An 18,066-nucleotide genomic window follows, 5' to 3' on the forward strand; every position below is an offset into this window, starting at 1 on the left:
TAAGTGGCCCCACACAGTTCAAACCCATGTTGTTGAAGGGTCAACTGTACAAACAACCCATGAGCACAAGCAAAATTGCTCGAAATCATTAACCATCAGGAAGGCACAAATTAAAGCCACGATGAAACACCCACTGGAATAAAATCAAGATGCCTTTCAACACCAAGTGTTAGCAGAGATGCGGAGCGACTGGAACTCTGTTTACACTGCAGATGGAATGTAAACCGGTACAGCCCTTTGGGAAAAGGTCTGGCAGTGTCTTATGAAACTAAAAAAGCTACCTTCTGATCAAGCAGTTCTACTCCTAGTTACTAGCCCCAAAGAAATGCAAACATATGCCTACGAAAAGGTCTGTACAAGAATGTTCACTATAGCTTATTCACAATAGCAAAAAACTAGAAACAACTGAAAAACAAAGGCATAAACTGTGGTATGTTTATAAATGATGCTCAACATTAGGAAGATACCAGAATCTTGAGGAAGAAGGAAAGAAAATATAGTTTGAAAATAGTCTCTCCAGGTGATCCTGATATACACCACCTAGAAAGACATTCCACGTTAGAAATAATCAACTTACAAATGAGCTTTTGGAAATTAATTCATATGAAAACATTTTCTGACGGACAGTGAAGAGTCGACCATGAGGACGCATTCTAAACCAGGTCTACTGTGGGAATTTCAGAGCAGGCTTGTGGGTGCAGGAGGCAAAGGTATGGTTGTTTCACACATCTGGCCCAGAATCAAAGGATTACTTTGATATCACTTTGGTATGACTTACCTGGTTTTCCTGGGCAACATATTTACTTTTCCAAATATAATTTTATTTGACCAATGCTAGCATTTGTTTATTAGTGGCTGAGTCCACACAAACTGCTAATGCCCTAGGGCCTAAATGTGTGGTTAGAAGGTGGTAGGATTTGTTACCGTAACCTGTAATTTACTGTCAGATAATTAAGAACTGATTGTAACTATTCATCAAAATGGAGTCCAGTTATGAGGTCCACAAATGTAATTGTTAGGAAATCATTTGCAAGTAACAAAATTCCTAATACAGCATAGAAATATTGTTAAAAATCTTGACATTTTTTCCAAGACCATCTACAATACTACATAACTGCGAATACATGTTCATACCAAGAAGAGTATACCCTACGTGAAATGTGATTAGCATCTATAGGAAGGGAAAACAAACTTAGTGTGAATCTGGACTCAAATTATAGTTTTATTTGTGAAAGATATTAATATTTTTTTAAAATACTTGAACACCTTATGCCTTCCTAAGTGCTGCTGAAGGACTTACAACTTTATGGGCCAGCATAAGGAACTGCTGAAAGCTTGTTATTACACAAAATTTAAACATTTCCTCATTTTGAGAGATTGCTTCAATGGACAATGACCCTCCTAATCTGAGTTAACAATAACTTGAGAGAAAATAGAGTCTAGAGCTGTGTTTCTCTAGCTTTGTGCCACCCCCTGTCCTGGCCAAGTACAAATTTCATACTCCACTAACTTATACTCTGAAGTCGTATTTTCACCCCCAACTGTAAAACTACATGATCTATGCTTCTTCAAACTACCAGTGACACCTTCTGCCCCAGAAGATTCCGCTATTCCTCCCCTTCCTCGTGTTTGGGAATTCTGAAGTACATGGACAAAATTAAGTTTTAGTGACTAAGTATGGGATCTTATTGACATTGTCCATGCTTCTAGAAAAGAGGAACTTCTGTTTTGGAATCAGTGTGTGGGGGGGGTGGGGGCGGGGACAGGCACCCAGTGGTCTCTGGAGCGGAAGCCCTGCAGGCAGAGCCGGGCTGAGACGCAGTGGCCCTGCCGCTGGCAGGGGTCTGTGGCGCCTGCTCCCTTGGTTCCAGCAGTGGTGGAAGCAGATGGTGGCCACGGTCAGCATGGCTAATGGAAATGGAACTGCCCAGGACAAGGGCCCACTGAGAGGCCTGGCTCCTGACCACTTCTGACTGGCCACAGCTCAGCTCCTAAAGCAGGAGTGGGGAGACCCCCAGAAGCCAAGACTAGCAGCCACCAGGAGTGCCCACCCTATAGCTGATCCTCTTTAAAGCAAAAGGGAAAAGGAGCTTGACAAATAGAAGCTTTCAGCTTTTAACAGTCAAACGTCTGTTTTGAATACCAAAGGATTCCTGTTTATGCTGTCAGTACTGTGCTCAGATACTATGGTTGGATATTTATAATATTACAGACTTATCTCTATGTCACTGAAGTTACATTTCCTCTAAAGCTCTAGAAAAGGGGAGGCAATGACTTGAACAGAAGTCTGTTCTAATTTCAAAGCTGAGGTATTGTTAAGAAGATGAATCATTAAGTTCTTCAGATCTCCAAAAAGTATACTTCGTTGTGCTTTCCTCTCATCAAACATCATAACTTTCTGAGTTATTTTCTTGAATGCTCGTACCTGACTTCTATATTATGTGAGTATTTTTGGAGTTATTGTTGTAGGACTAAAAAATTCTGAGAAATCAGCCTAAATCATGAAAGGTTAATTCCCCACAGTTTTTCTAAGTAATTTACTATAGTTAATGACAAAAGGAAAATAAAATTGATTCAGGGACCAGTTCTTCTGTAATTTTCAGGTAGACATACGAATTCTGCTCCAGTAAGCCTATTTCTGCAAAACTAAGAGACCTTGCCAAAACACTAATCAATCACAGCGGTTACATTTGCATACTCTGGTATATAAGCAACAATCTCCAACATCAACTATTACAAACAAAGACGCATTAAAAGAAAAATAAAATTGCAAAAGAAGAATTGTTTGCTTTCAACTTACATGATAATTCTAAGTCCAGGGGAGAAATCAACAGTATTCTTAATACTGTGCCCAGATAGATCTACAGCGTCTACTACAATTCATCAGTAAAGGTACTGCCTAATTTCCAATAATACCTCATACGTGTAAAAATTTGAATGCCACATCGATCTTTTGTACATAAGTTTATAATAATTTAAAACTCAAATTTAACAGCTCCTGAATCATCATCATCCGGCAATAAAGGCTTATTCAAGCAAGGAAATCAAATGATGTGAAGGCAAATAAAAAGCATTTTGGTTATAATACTGCCTCCTGCCTTATTGGATATTCACACTTATGTCATCTAGGTTTTCTTTTACACATGAATATAATCCCTGTTAAAACACACACACATATACTTACAACTCTGATTATAGTGGTGATGAACAGTGAAATAAAAAGACTTTCTGTTTACTAGTAAAAATATTAACTCTAAAATGTTTTTAGTTTGCAAGCAAATGTGCCTACCAAAACCAAACTGAAAACTTGGCGGTGAAAACCGTGTCTGTGCACATCGGGTGCTAAGGACACGCCCTGCAGCACTGACCTTGTACGCCTGCATGAGCATGTGGATGACACCGGGAGCCCCGTGACACCAGTGCACCAGTCGGTCTGTCTCATTGCTTAGGGATGACGGATAATTCCCAGATCGGAATCTTTTGTGGCGCATATAGTCAATACTAGGTTTCACCATTTCTGTCAAGGTTTCTTGGTCCACTTTTGCTGCTGGCTTTTAAACAAACAAAAATAAAACATTTAATTTATGTTTCCATAAGCTTTTTTTTTCTTTTTTTTTAAACCTCTGCATTGTGGCTAATGTAGTTAAGCATCAATTACCCAGAATACTGAGGAACACATAAAATTAGAATTAATCCACTTCTCTGGTTACTTAAGGCCTGGGCAGACCTTTGCATCAACCCTTTCCAATGCTGTGCATGAAACTGATGGCCATCCGCTGGGGAATTCCCTCTTGCTCAGGGGAGGCAACTGACTGGATGAGGCCCACCCACAATGCAACTGACTGGATGAGGCCCACCCACAAGCGGAGAGCAAACTGCTTTACTACAAGTCCACCTGTTTAAATGTAAGTATCACCCAAACTCCCTCACAGACACACCCAGAATAATGTTTGACCAAATAGCTGGGCAATGGCAGCCCAGCCAAGTGAACACATACAATTCACCACCACAGACAGCGAGCCACCTTTTTTAATGGGGACTTCCATATACCTATACCTACACATCTTTTATCTGAGCTGTTTCTCCAAAAGAGAGACTTCACTCCCCCAGGTGAGGTGGTGGCCGTGTTGCCGGCTGGGGCGGGGAAAGGTGCTGGCGCAAGGCTGGCTGTGGCAGCAGGGAGGTCTCCCGCTGACCGTGTGGACAGTCACCAAGCCCCGCTTTCAGGTCTGTGCCCACTTCCACTCTCCTCTCCACCTGCTTTTCTGGAGTCAGAAGAACTGGTCTGACTGCTCCAGACCACGTACTGTTTCCTGCAGTCACCTCACCCTGCACAGTGATCTCACTGCACAGGTCCAGCTGGGCCGCACAAGGATTTCCAGAGAAGCTCCCCTGCAGCCCGGACCTCACTCCCACCTGAACACACGCGTGGCGCCGACACCGAGGGCGCCGTAAGCTCCCGAGTGCAGGGGCCTGCAGGACACCTGGCTGGCTTCTTGCTGGCATCCTCCTCCTCAGGCACCTTGTGCGGGCAGCCCTGTCCCGTCAGGTCCCCTGCTGTTCCTTCATTCCTTCGTCCGTTCTCAGTCCACTTGTCGCACAGGGCTCCAGAGGTCTCCGAGTCTCATCAGAGAAGCTGGGTGTCTGTTTTCTGTTTTCCTGAGGTTTTGAATTGATTTTCCAGAGGAGAACTGTGCTTTTATTCTTCATCGTGAGAGCGGAGTTCCCTTTAAGTGATATTTTGAAAGTTCTTGTGTATGTCGTTCTGACAGCTGTCCAGATGAAACCACACATGGAGCCCCCGCACAGCTAGGCTGGCATCGCTGGGGAGCGGCGTGTGCGGCTGGCCTCGTGGGCCCGGCTCGGGCACACCGCTGCCATCCACCCGGAGAACGCTGACACCAGTTTCTAAACAGGATCCTCGCGAAAGAGTGTTTCCACGTTCTTCACTTTAAAAGCAGAAGAGCTGTAAATTTGATGATGCGTGATTCTCTCAAGGAACCCCCCAGTATCTAGCAAAATTAAACTAAACACCTAAATCTAAATTATTTTTTATTGGTGTGATTCTCATATGATTATGTTTCCCTTAAGGGTATGATCACTTTTAAAACAGGGTTCAAAAGCCACTGTTAAACCTTTTTCTGGGAAAATAGAGAAAACTGGACAATCTACCAACTGTCTAGAACAACACTGCCATTTTAAAATGAGACATGGAATTGATTATTTTGGAAACATGTCTGCACCTAGATTCACAAATTGGAATACATACGTGTTTTACTTTCTACAGTGATAACCAAAGACACCTACTAATCACCAGAGAAGGAAGTTCTAGTCCTGTGCAGACAGGAATCTCCTGTTTTCCCTTGAGGGGCAGCATGATGCAAAATGTAAAAATAAAACAGGAATTTGTAAGTGAAAATTTAAAAAAGGAATACATGTGCTTTTAGTTAAAAAGATCTAAATTCTAATCCATGCTCCTTGACTTACTAGCGTTGTAATTTTGAATAAATTTATAAAGCACTCTGTTATGGATGTAGTAGAATAAATAAAGCCTTAATTGGGGGAAAAAACAAACAAACAAGAGGCACAGCCAGACCTTGTTTTACTGTTCTTTGCTTTACTGGGCTGCACTTGCGGTTTTTAAAAATTGAAGGCTTGCAGCACCATTTTCCCAATAGCATTCGCTCATTTTGTATCTCTGAAACATTTTGGTAATTCTCACAATATTTCAAACTTTTTCACTGTTATGTTTGTTATGGTGATCTGTGATCTTTGATCTTACTATTGCAAAAAGATTACAACTCACTGAAGGCTCAGATGATGGTTAAGCATTTTTTAGCAACAAAATATTTTTAATTTCAGGTAAGTACACTTTTTTTTTTAAGGCAATGCTATTGCACGCTTAACAGACTACAGCATAGTCTTGCTTCACTGCGACGTTTTGCTTTATTGCAGCAGTCTGGAACTGAACCCGCAACGTCGCCGAGGTCTGCCTGCAGGCTGCATACAGAGCGGAAGAGGGACCCACAGGCCGTAAGGCTGGAAGCAGGTTGAAGCAATATTTGGGGTGAGGTCTTTGACTGCCTGACGCAAGAGTCAGTATTTAATTCAGTAGATGTCAGGGATGATTCAGAGACAAAATCATAACCACAGCAATAAACTAGTTAAATTTTGAACACAACTGATAGGAAGTTGGGGGTATCTGAATATGAAGTCTCTGCCCTAGTCTGCATTCTGGAAGCCCTCTTTGCTCCCCGAAGGTTTTCCCCTATTAAAAGAGCAGGAGGACATGGACAGAAAGAAAGTGTGGGCCACAGACAACTAATCCAACACGTAACTGCACACAGAATGTGCTCTCAGGAGGCCACTGCTTGGGGATCCATGGTTCAAAGCAGGATCCTTATTTCATTTCAGCCTGCTTGGTTTGTAGTAAAATGTCAGTACACATTTCCGATTTGATCTAATATTTTATAATACGGTCACTGCACTAGTATTTCAGAGTGTCACTCACCTGCATTAACATGTAGTAGATTCCGGCCATGCCATGGGCGGCTCCAACATACTGCTTCCTGTGCCACTGATACAACAGGGGACAGCGCTCAGCCTTCTTTTCTTCCCTTGACAAAGCCTTGCCCGATTCAATAATAGCGTCGACTACCTACAGACATAACGAGATAGCATAAGTCTAAAAGACTTACATGTAATCTGTTTTAGTCTAATTAACAATAACAACATGTCTTTATATAGATTACTTATTCTAAAAATCTTTAAGCAGTTAGTAACCAACACTGTTATCTTTATTTTATAAATAAATACAGGCAGAGAGAAACCAGAAGACAATCTCAGAGAAGAAAAAGATATTAAGAAGTAGAACCAAGAGATCAAAAGGTCTTTCCATGAACAGTTTACTAGAACCTGGAAAAACTTCCAATAAAAACTATCCTAGACTTAGTTGCTTTGTAGCTTCAATGTTTTCCCCCAAACACTGGCAAGTACAGTCGGCCCTCCATATTTGCTGCGGGTTTCACACCCATGGATTCACCAACCTCAGATCAAAAATACTGGTAAAAAAACATTCCAGAAAGTTCCAAGAAGCAAAACTTGACTCTGCTGCACGTGCGCAACTTTTTACATAGCATTTACATGGTGTTAGGTATTATAAGTAATCTCGAGATGATTTAAAGTACATGGGACGATATGCACAGTTTATATGCAAATACTATACCACTTTATATAAGGGACTTCAGCATCCCGGCGTTCTAGTATCCAAGGGGAGTCCTGGAACCAATCCCTAACAGGTACTAAAGGATAACTGTACATCGTCCAAGGCTGGAGGAACTGGCTTTATTTATGAAAGGCTAAGGAAGTGGGGTCTGTTGCAGGATTTTAGAATGACTATGTGGCAAAGACAGTAATTGTTTCCTCATATCCTCTCTCCCCTCACACTTTTGGTAACAGTGCCCCAAGTTTTAGCGAGGCATCTGGCCTCAGAGATACAAACAGCTGGACACGGTCATCTGACTGAGTTCTGGAAGTGGGATGGGAGCAGAAGTGAGGTGGGCAACTTCTAGTTCTCAGGCTTAAAAAGGAAGCTGCTCATCTCCCACTTCCTCACCGCCCCCTGGGCTGGGGGTGCTCAGTGAGCTGTGGTCGTGCACATAGGGGCACGGTCCTAGGAAAGGCAGAACAAGACAGAAGCTGGTGCCTAGCCATATTCGCCTGGTTTGCCTACCAGTTCTGATACCTCCTGAAAGAGAAACAAACATTCTATCTTCCTGATGCTGCTGTTTGATTCTAGTAAAGACAGCTAAATTAATACAGACCTAAAGTTTTTTTAAAAACATCCCTGGAAGAGAAAAAAGGAGCAATTTGTTAATTTTATGAGTGGCCTTGGGAAGTTACTCCTACCTAGAAGCAGAGTCCAGCCACTACTGCAAGTTTCTGCTAGCAGACAGGCTGCGTGGCAGATAGGAGAGGACGCCCCGGGGCGGGACCCCACAGTACCTCTTTGACAGCTGACCCACACACGGCGCCCGGCCCCATCTCCGTGCTCACGTAGAGTAAGGCGTACAGATAGCCTGCCCGGCCCTGAAGCAGCTCGTCGGGAAGGTCTGAATCTCGGCAGACGATGGCTCTCTGGAGCTGCAAAAGTCTACCCAACAAGAAACATCCTGCTTTCCCAGAGAGAGAATGTCTAACATACCTCTTCCTGAAACTGCAAGGAACCCTGTCACTTTAGGAACCATCTGCTATTATTTTTAATTTAAAACTAATTTTTAAAAATACCAAAAAAGAGGGAAAACAACGAAAACTTCCCCACTACAAAAGCAAACAAAAACTTCTCTCTCAGATATCATCAACACGAATGATAAAACACCTTGCTGTTCAAAAGTTCTACATTTATATCTAAAATGTATAGGATATATGCATATAAGAGAAGATACTCTAAACCATATACGAGAAGATACTCAATTTTGTAATCCAGAATTACAAGAAAGTGATTTCAAATTTTAACAAAAATGTTACTAAAATGTAGCCAATGCTTGAAAATTAGCTTGAGTCACCCCATCTTTAACAAACATTAACCGACCAGCACCTGCCAGACACTCCACCAGACCATGGCCGTGAGCTCTGATTTCTGCTGCTTCAAAAGAGAATATAAACCAAAAGGTACCATAAAAGCTTACATTCTCTAATTGTTTCCTAACAATTGAACCTAAAACAACTGAGTTATTATAGAGAATCTAAGGCATATAAGGTAATTTTCATGCATTGAAGGCAACCAAAAATTATTTAGGAAAGAACATGTTTATTCCTCCCTCAAATTAAGGCAAACGCATGCTTGGATAGAAAGGTAGCATACAATCCCACCATTACGCTCAAGATTAAACTACAAACTCTTCGCTTATTGGAGAGAACTGTCTGCAAGAGCAGGTGAATTAAAAGATAAATTCTTTTTCGTTTTTTGAGTTTCTTTCTACATCAAGACTGAGAATTTGGAGAAAATACTTCCAGTTGTAAAAACTCACTTTGTGATGCATTCCTGGGACTCGTAATCACTTCTGAGTTTATGATATACCACAGCTCCGACGGCCAAGGGCCCAGCATCTCCACAGAGGAAAGTGACCCTCCGGCCATTCAGATTCCGAAGTGTTCTCTTTACGTAATCCAGGGATCTGAGCAGATAGGTCTGGTCACATGTGACCCGATACAACTGCAGGTACAAAAGGGCTATGCCTGGAATAATCACCACCACCCCCCCGCAAAAGAAAAGCATTACTGTCTTTCCTTTTTACTGTCAGGACATTATTTCATGATTACATGAAAAACCTACATAAAGCCTACGTTTCTGAAGGAGTAACTTCAAACAAATTACATATGATATGTTTCTTAAAAATGGGGGAAAAAAAGAACCCAGTGTAGAAAAAATTGCAAACAAGTTAAAATGTTGCTAACTGTTCTGACACAATGATTCACTACCTCCTAGATAAGGGAAATACAAGACTTCCCACTCATTCCCCTTTAATTTTCATTCGTTTCCAGGTTGTACTTATTCTCCTTTGTATTATAAGCTAATCTGGATCCTTTTCTTCTTACTTCTCATATAATAATGTCCTCCTATCTTATGCCAAATTACATGATTGCTTTTCTGAGTTTTATACCATCTTCTTTCTAATTTATCTATTTCTCACAATTTTTCAATTTTCTTTAGTGACCAACCAACCAGTGAGTCAACTCACCGTTTACAGAACAGCTACATGATGCAGAGTAAGGTAGTGAATTCAGAAGACATAGCTTATCACCTACCCAAACTTCCTATTTTAGATTAAAGAACAGATCTGGTTACTCAAGGGAACCAGAGAGGGGTCTTTTTCCGAAAATCTATGGAGGATGACCTATATGACTTCTAAAAGGAGCATGCCATTATTCCTGGGCTCAAGAAGTCAATGTGACAGATAAGTAATAAAGGAATCTGTATAAATATATACCTAATAAAGTATACTGTAGGAAAAAATACTTAAAGAAATGATATGATGGTGAAAAGACAAAAAAATCTATTAATGTTTGAACTGAGGTTCGCTAATATTCTGTTCTTTGTCTGATATCCTACTCTCACTTTTAATATTTTTCATTTTGCTTTTCAAATTTCTCTAAACAGGTAGCTTCTTCTTTAATTCTCCTATTCAGGGTATCCTACTTGCCTTTCGAATTAATTCTTAACACCTACATATATTTTTTGAGAAGTCCTTCTTTTGTCATTATCCATTTTTTCTTTTAAAGACATTAAGTCAAAATGTATTTGTAAGCCCTGAAAAAAATCCCTCCATATGAATTGCTTATGACCTCCTTGAGTGTCTTCTGCATTCAAAAAATTGAAATGATAAACATATAGAAAACAAGTTAGCAGTTAAATACCTACAAATTTCAAACATAATAATCACTATAAAAGGTTTACAAGTACTTCATGATTGACTCAGAAACCCCTAAAAATAGGATGATGATCTGGTCAACCTGTGAACCTAAAAACCTATGGTTGTATACATTCAAAGCTTAAGTATTTTAAAGTAAATGATGATGGGTAAAGTATCAAAAAAAAAAGTCATCATGACATTCTGCCCCTGAATACTTCAGTATGAAAATCTAAAATATACGAACCTTTTCTTACAAGCCAAAACAGCACCATAACTATCAAAATTAATACTTAGTGAGACTGAGCTGTGTTTTGGTTTTTTTTTTTGTAGATCTTTATATCAGTTTTGGTACCAGTATTAACCTTGCTTCATAAAACAATGGGACGTATTCCTTATTTTCCTATTCTCTAAAACACTGTAAGAGGAGCACTGAGATTTCCTGTTCTTTAAAAAAAAAATTGTCTCTTTTTATTAGTTTATTGTTTCTTTTTCCCGTTTTATTGAGGTATAATTGACAAATAAAACTGTATATATTAAAGTGTACAACAGGATGATTTGACATACAATGTGGAAATATTACCACAATCAGGTTAACACATCCATCATCACACACAGTTATCATTTTGTGTGTGTGTGTGTGTGTGTGTGTGTGTGTATGAGAATGCTTCAAATCTACTCTCTTAGCAGATAACAAGTATACAATACACTGTGTGTATGTATAAAAATGCTTAAAATCTACTCTCTTAGCAGATTACAAGTATACAAATTACAAGTATACAATATAGTCCCAGGTTGTACATTAGATCTATAGAACTGGTATATCTTATAAGTGAAGGCTTATGCCCTTTGACCACCATTTCCCCATTTCCCCTACTACACAACCCCTGGTAATCACCATTATATTGTTTCCATGAGTTTGACATTTTGTTTGTTTGTTTTAGAATTAATATGTATGTGAGATCATACAGTTTGTGCCCTTCTCTGTCAGGCTTTTCACTTAGCATAATACCCCCTAGGACCATCCATATTGTCAAAAATGACAGGATTTCACTTTTTCTTGTGGCTGAACATTCCATTCATAGACAGCATAACATTCCATTAGATATAGTTAGAGATGGATCAATCGATCACAACTTCTTTATCCATTCAAGGATGGATGGATATTAGTTGTTCCCATATCTTGGCTATTGTTAATAATGCTGCTATAAACATGGGGGTGCAGATGTCTCTCTGAGATACTGACTTCCCCAGAAGTGAGACTGCTGGATCATATGGTTCTATTTTTAGTTTTTTGAGGAACCTCCATACTGTTTTCCATAGTGGCTGCACCAATTTATGTTCCCACCATATACTAGGGTCCCCTCTTCTCCACACCCTCACCAACACTTGTTCTCTCTTGTCTTTTTGACAAAAGCCTTCCTAATAGGTGTGACGTGATATCTGCGGTTTTTGATTTGCACTTTGCTGATAACTAGTGACGTTGAACACTCTTTCATATATGTGCCAGCCATATGTATGTCTTCTTTGGAAAAATGTCCACTCAGGTCCTTTGCCCATATTTTAATTATTTATTTATTTTTTGCTATTGAGTTATATAAGTTCCCAATATACTCTGGATACTAACCTCTTAGCAGACATATGGCTTGCAAATATTTTCTCCTGTTCTATAAAGCTGCCTTTTCATTTCAACTGTTTCCCTTGCAGTGCAGGAACTTTTTAGCTTGACCTACTCCCGCTTGCTTATTTTTTTATTTTATTGCCTGTGCTGTTGGTGTCACATCCAAAAAGTCATTGCGAAGACCCAAGGAGCTTTTCCTTTGTTTTCTTCTAGGAGTTTCACGGTTTCAGGCCTTACATATTTAAGTCTTTAATCCATTTTGAGTTAATTTTTGAGAGCGGTAATAAGACAGGGATCCAGTTTGATTCTTTTGCACGTGGCAATCCAGTTTTCAGCATTTATTGAAGAGGCAATTTTCCCCACTGTGTGTTCTCGGTTTCTTTGTCAAGAATTAATGAACCATTTATGTATGGATTTCCTCCTGGGCTCTCTATTCTGTTCCATTGGTCTCTGTGTCTGTTTTTATGCCAGTGACATATTGCTTTGATTACTATACCTTTATAATATACTTTAAAATCACTAAGTGTAATGCCACCAGCTTTATTCTTCTTTCTCAAGATTGCTTTGGCTATTCTCGGTCTTTTGTAATTCTATATGAATTGTAGGACTGATTTCAATTCCTTTGAAAAATACCATTAGAATTTTGATAAAGACCGTATTAAATCTATAGATCACTTTGGGTAGTATGGATATCTTAACAACATTAATGCTTCCAATCCATGAACAGAGAATATTTTTCCATTTATTTGCAGCTGCTTCAATTCCTTTCATCAATGTCTTATAATTTTCAGTATACAGGTCTTTTACCTCTTTGATTAAATTTATTCCTAAGTATTGTTCTTTCACGCTATTGTAAACAGAATTGTTTTCTTAGTTTCTTTCTTCAATAGTTTGTTGTTAATGTACAGAAGAAACTGATTTTTGTATATTGATTTTATATACTGCAACTCTGCTGAATTGATTAGTTCTAACAAATTTTTTCGATGGATCTTCAGGGTTCTTTACATATAAGATTATGTCATCTGCAAGCAGAAGCAACTTTACTTCTTCTGATTCGGATGCCTTTTATTTATTTATTTATTTTTGGGCAGGCCTTAATTGCTCCCCCCCTAGGATTTTCAGTACTATGTTAAATGGAAGTGGCAAGATTGAGTGTCCTTGTCTTGTTCTAGATCTTAGAGGAAACGCTGAGTATTGTTAGCTGAGTACGAGTATCCTTGAGTATGACGATAGCTGTGGGCTTATCATATATTGCTTTTGTGATGTTGAGGTACATTCTTTCTGTACCAAATTTGAGAGTTTTTATTATGAAAGTATGTTGAGTATTATCAAATGCTTTTTCTGCATCTACTGAGATGATCATGATTTTTATCCTCCATTCTGTAAATGTTGTGTATCATATTTATTGACTTGTGTATGTTGAAACATCCTAGCATCCCTGGGATAAAACCCATTGATCATGCATATTCTTTTAATATGCTCTTGAATTGTGTTTGCTAGTATTTTGTTGAGGATTTCTGTATCTGTGGTTTATCAGAGATACTGACCTTTAGTTTTCTTCTTTCCTTCAGCTTTTTTGGAACAGTGTGAGAGGGACTGGTATTAATTCTTTAAATGTCTGACAGAATTCACCAGTAAAATCATCAGGTCCTAGGCTTTTGTTGGGAGGTTTTTGATTACTGATTCCATCTCTTTACTCATTATTGGTCTGTTTAGATTTTCTGTTTCTTTATGATTCGGTTTTGGTAGGCTGTATGTTTCTAGGAGCTGATCCATTTCTTCTGGGTTATCCAATTTGCTGGCTTATAATTGTTCATTGTAGTGTTTTATGATCCTTCCTATTTCTGTGGTATCAAGTATAATGTCTTCTCTTTTACTTCAGATTTTATTTACTTGGATCTTCTCTCTTGTTTTCTCAGCTAGGCTTGGTAAATTGCCTATTTTGTTTATTTACTGAAAACCCAACTCTTAGTTTCACTGATCTTTTCCACTGCTTTCTGGTTTCTATTTCACTTATTTCTGCTCTGATCTTTCTTATCTCCTTTCTGCTATCTTTGGGTTTAGTTTGTTCTTGTTTTTCTAGTTCCCTGAGGTGTAAAGTTAGGTTCTTTATTTGAGACCTTTCTTTTCTCTTAATGTAGTTGCTTACTGCAAGGTACTTCCCTCTTAGAACTACTTCTGCTACATCCTATTAAGTTTTAATATGTTGTGCTCTCATCTTCATTTGTTTCAAGATATTTTTTGCTATTCCTTTGATTATTCTTTGACCCACTGGTTGTTCTGGAGCTTTCTGTTTTAATATCCACATAGTTATGAATTTTCCAGTTTTTCTACTATTACTGATTTCTAGTTTCTTACCACTGTGGCTAGAAAAGATACCTGATATAACTTCTATCTTCTTAAATTCACTGAGACTTGTTCTGAGTTGTAACACATGATCATCCTGAGGAACGTTCTGTATGCACTTGAGAAGAATGTGTTCTGCTGCTACTGAATGCAATATTCTGTTTATGTCTGTTAGATCCATTTGGTCTAACGCATAGTTCAATTCTAATGTTTCCTATTGATAATGCAGATGACCTGTCCAATGTTGGAAGAGGGATCTTGAAGTCCCCTATTACTGTTGCATTGTTGTATATTTTCCCCTTCAGAACTGCTAGTGTTCGCTATATTTTTAGGTGCATATATATTTACAACAGTTATATTCTCTTGATAAACTGACTCCTTTATCATTATATAATGACCTTCTTTGCTTCTTGTTAAAGTTTTTGAAGTTAAAGTCTATTTGTTCTGACATAAGTATACCTACTCCTGCTCTATTTTGGTTTCGAGTTGCATGGAATATAATTTCCCATCTCTTCACTTTCAGCCTATGTTCATAAAGCTGATATGAGTCTCTTGTAAGCAGCATATAGTTTTTCTTATCCATTTAACCACTCTGTCTTTGATTTGAGAATTTAAGCCATTTAGATTTAAAGTACTTACTGATAATGTAAGGACTTACTAATGCTATCTTATTATTTTTCTGGCTGTTCCATAGCTCCTTTCTTGCTCTCTAGCTGTCTTCCCTTGCAATTTGATGATCTTCTCTATTGGTATGCTTCAATTCCTTTTTTTTTTTTAACAACTGCTTGTGTATCTACCACAGGTTTTTGCTTTGTAGTTACTATGAGATTTACATAAAACAGCTTACAACGTTCTATTTTAAGCTAGTACAAAAACTCTCCTCCCCTCTCCCAACATCTTATGTTTCTGACATCACAAATTTACATATTTTATGTTGTATACCCAGTAAAAAATTATTATTGTAGCTATAGTTAATTTTAATACTTCTGCTAAAAACTTTTGTAGTAAAATTAAGCACTACATGACCATATTACATTACTATAGTATTTGGATTTGACTACACACTTGCTTATAACAGTATGTTTTATATTTTCATGTTACTAATTAGCATCCTTTTGTTTCAGCTTGAAGAACTCATTTCAACATTTCTTGTGAGGCAGGTTTACTTGTGATGAACTCCCTCAGCTTTTGTTTGCTTGTGAAAGTATTTCTCCTTCATTTCTGAAGGACAGCGTGCCAGGTATATAGTATTTTTGGTTGGCATTCTTTTTTAAGTACCTAGAATACATCAACCCACTTTCTCCTTGCCTGTAGTTTCTGCTGAGAAATCTTCTGATAGCTTTCTTGGGGTTCCTTTGTATGTAAGTAGATTTTTGTTTCCTGCTTTGGAAATTCTCTGTCTTTGGTTTTAGACAGTTTTATTATAACGTGTCTCAGTAAAGTCCTCTTTGGGATGAGTCTGTATGGGAAATTATGAACATCATTAACTCTCTCCCCAGATTTGGAAAACTGTCAGCCATTATTTCTTTAAATAAACTTTCTGCCCCTTTCTCCCTGTTTTTCCTTCTGTGACACCTATAATGCATTAATTGCTTTACTTGATTATGTCCCTGAATTCATGTAGGCTTTCTTTACTTTTATTCACTTTTTACTTTTTTCTGCTCTGAATGGTTAATTACAAATGACCTGCCTTCAAGTTCACAGATTTTTTTTCTTGTTGATCCATTCTGCTGCTGCTCTCTACTGCACTTTTCACGTCGTTCATTTATATTCTCCAGCTCTACACTTCGTTTTTGGTTCTCTCTCTTCAGCTTGTTTTGTTTATGTATGGCTTTCCTAATTTCACTGATACGTCCCCTGCACTGGAAGGTGGATTCTTAACGAATGGACCACCAGGGAAGTCCTCTAATTTGAATTCTTTATCAGGCACACCATAAACCTCCATTTCTTTGGGGGTGGTTACTGGCAAATTATTTTATTATAAAATTATAAATTATTAGTGCTGTTATATTTCCTCGATCTTTCATTTTCCTTGACGTCTTGTGTTGCTGTCCTAGCATTTGAGGACACAGTCACCTCCTCCAGTCTTTACTGAGAGCCTTCAGGAATGAAATGTCTTCTGTCAGCCTTACTACAGATTCTCAGGCATTCTCAGGCCTTCTCTATGGATATGCCTGCTCCACACTTTTTGTTCCCTGGTAGGGGAGAATTCTTAAGACTGTATGCCTTCTCCTTTGTGATCTCCTTTGTGATCTCCTTTGTGATTCCACAAAGCCAGGCTGAGTGCTGCCGGTCTCGTCTGCTTCCCTAGGGCAGTGAGGGATGCTCAAGTGTCTATGCCTTCTCCCAGTTCTGCAGGGTTGGGCCAGCTTTCTGCCCATGCTCACTGTCCACTAAGGTTTGCACACACTGCCCTCAAGGGCACACACAGTTATGGGGTGGATCAGTGTGTGGGTGAGGAATGCAGAACGTTGGAGGTAACCATGGGCTAACTGGGGGATCCACTGGTGAGGTGTCCCCAGTGGCTCACAGGCAGGCTTCCTGATGGAGTCCTCAAAGTGGCTAGTGGACCTGCATCCCTTGTTGAATTCTGAGCCCTGGTTGCTATGCTCTCAGCCCTTCCTTGCCCCTTGGTCATGAACATCTCCTCTGTATTCTGAAAGGGATGGGAGAGAAGTGGGTATCCTATGTAGCTTCCCACATAGCTGGGGAAGCCGGGCACTCATTCACATGTTCTCACTTTCCCCTGTAGGAGAAATCACAGGCTGAATGTGTCTCTTGGCACTAAGCTGTGCCACCTTGGGGATGGGGTGACACAGGTGAAGTGAAAAGTTTCCTCTTACCCTTTTCAATGTGTCCAATCTCAGTTTTTGTTTTGTGTCGTCCCCCCCACCCCGCCCAATGGTATTGTGTAACTCCTCCACTGGACTCTTGGATCCCAGAAAGGTACTCTCATCTGTGTATAATTATCAAAGTCAGTGTTCTTTGGGGAGGAAGACAGTAGAAAACTCCTATTCCACCATTTTACTGTTGTTACTCCTAAGGATTTCCTGTCCTTTAGTAAAGGTTTGGTATAATTTCCCAGTGAAATTTTTTGGTAAATATTTGACAACATTCTCAAATTTTTATTTGGAATTTTGTCTGTTTACATGTCCTATCTCTTCTAGGGTCAGGTTTGGTAGATTATGTATTCACAGAGAATTATCCATTTCAAGTTACATTGTGAAATAAATTTTTGTAAAGTGAAAAGTAGTCATGAGATTTCTAAAATTTCCTCTATTTATTTATTTATTTGGCTGCGTCGGGTCTTAGTTGCAGCATGTGGGATCTTCACTGTGGCATGCGGAAACTTTCATTGTGGTGCGCGGGCTTCTAGGTTGTGACGCTAGGGCTCTAGAGCACGCGGGCTCTCTACTTGAGGCATGAGGGCTCCAGAGTGCGCAGGCTCAGCAGTCGTTGTGTGTGGGCTCTCTAGCTGTGGTGCGCGAGCTCTAGAGCACACGGGCTCAGGAGTTGCAGCACATGGGCTTAGTTACCCTGCAACACGTGGGATCTTAGTTCCCCAACCTGGGATTGAACCCGTGTCTCCTGCATTGGAAGGAGGATTCTTAACCACTGGACCACCAGGGAAGTCCCTAAAATTTCCTCTGTTTTAAGGCTTCCCGATTTCATTTATGTTTTTGTGCCCTT

The 18,066-nt window shown here is 39.4% G+C and overlaps 1 protein-coding gene across 2 annotated transcripts in view; it reads right to left on the minus strand.

The window, feature by feature from the left end:
• LANCL2 (LanC like glutathione S-transferase 2) overlaps positions 1-18,066 on the minus strand; it is a 58,027-nt gene that overhangs the window by 12,912 nt on the left and 27,049 nt on the right. The window contains exons 3-6 of one of the 2 annotated variants that reach the window (XM_060157496.1): positions 9,030-9,231; positions 8,005-8,152; positions 6,512-6,658; positions 3,369-3,551 (exon numbers count right to left, since the gene is read on the minus strand). In XM_060157496.1, coding sequence (XP_060013479.1) covers positions 3,369-3,551; positions 6,512-6,658; positions 8,005-8,152; positions 9,030-9,231 — 680 coding nt within the window. Of the gene's footprint in view, positions 1-3,368; positions 3,552-6,511; positions 6,659-8,004; positions 8,153-9,029; positions 9,238-18,066 lie in introns of both variants that reach the window. The other variant, XM_060157495.1, reaches the window with a different exon arrangement.

This window comes from Lagenorhynchus albirostris, chromosome 8 (assembly GCF_949774975.1).
Source record: "Lagenorhynchus albirostris chromosome 8, mLagAlb1.1, whole genome shotgun sequence".
In the NCBI taxonomy this organism is placed as follows: Eukaryota; Metazoa; Chordata; class Mammalia; order Artiodactyla; family Delphinidae; genus Lagenorhynchus; species Lagenorhynchus albirostris.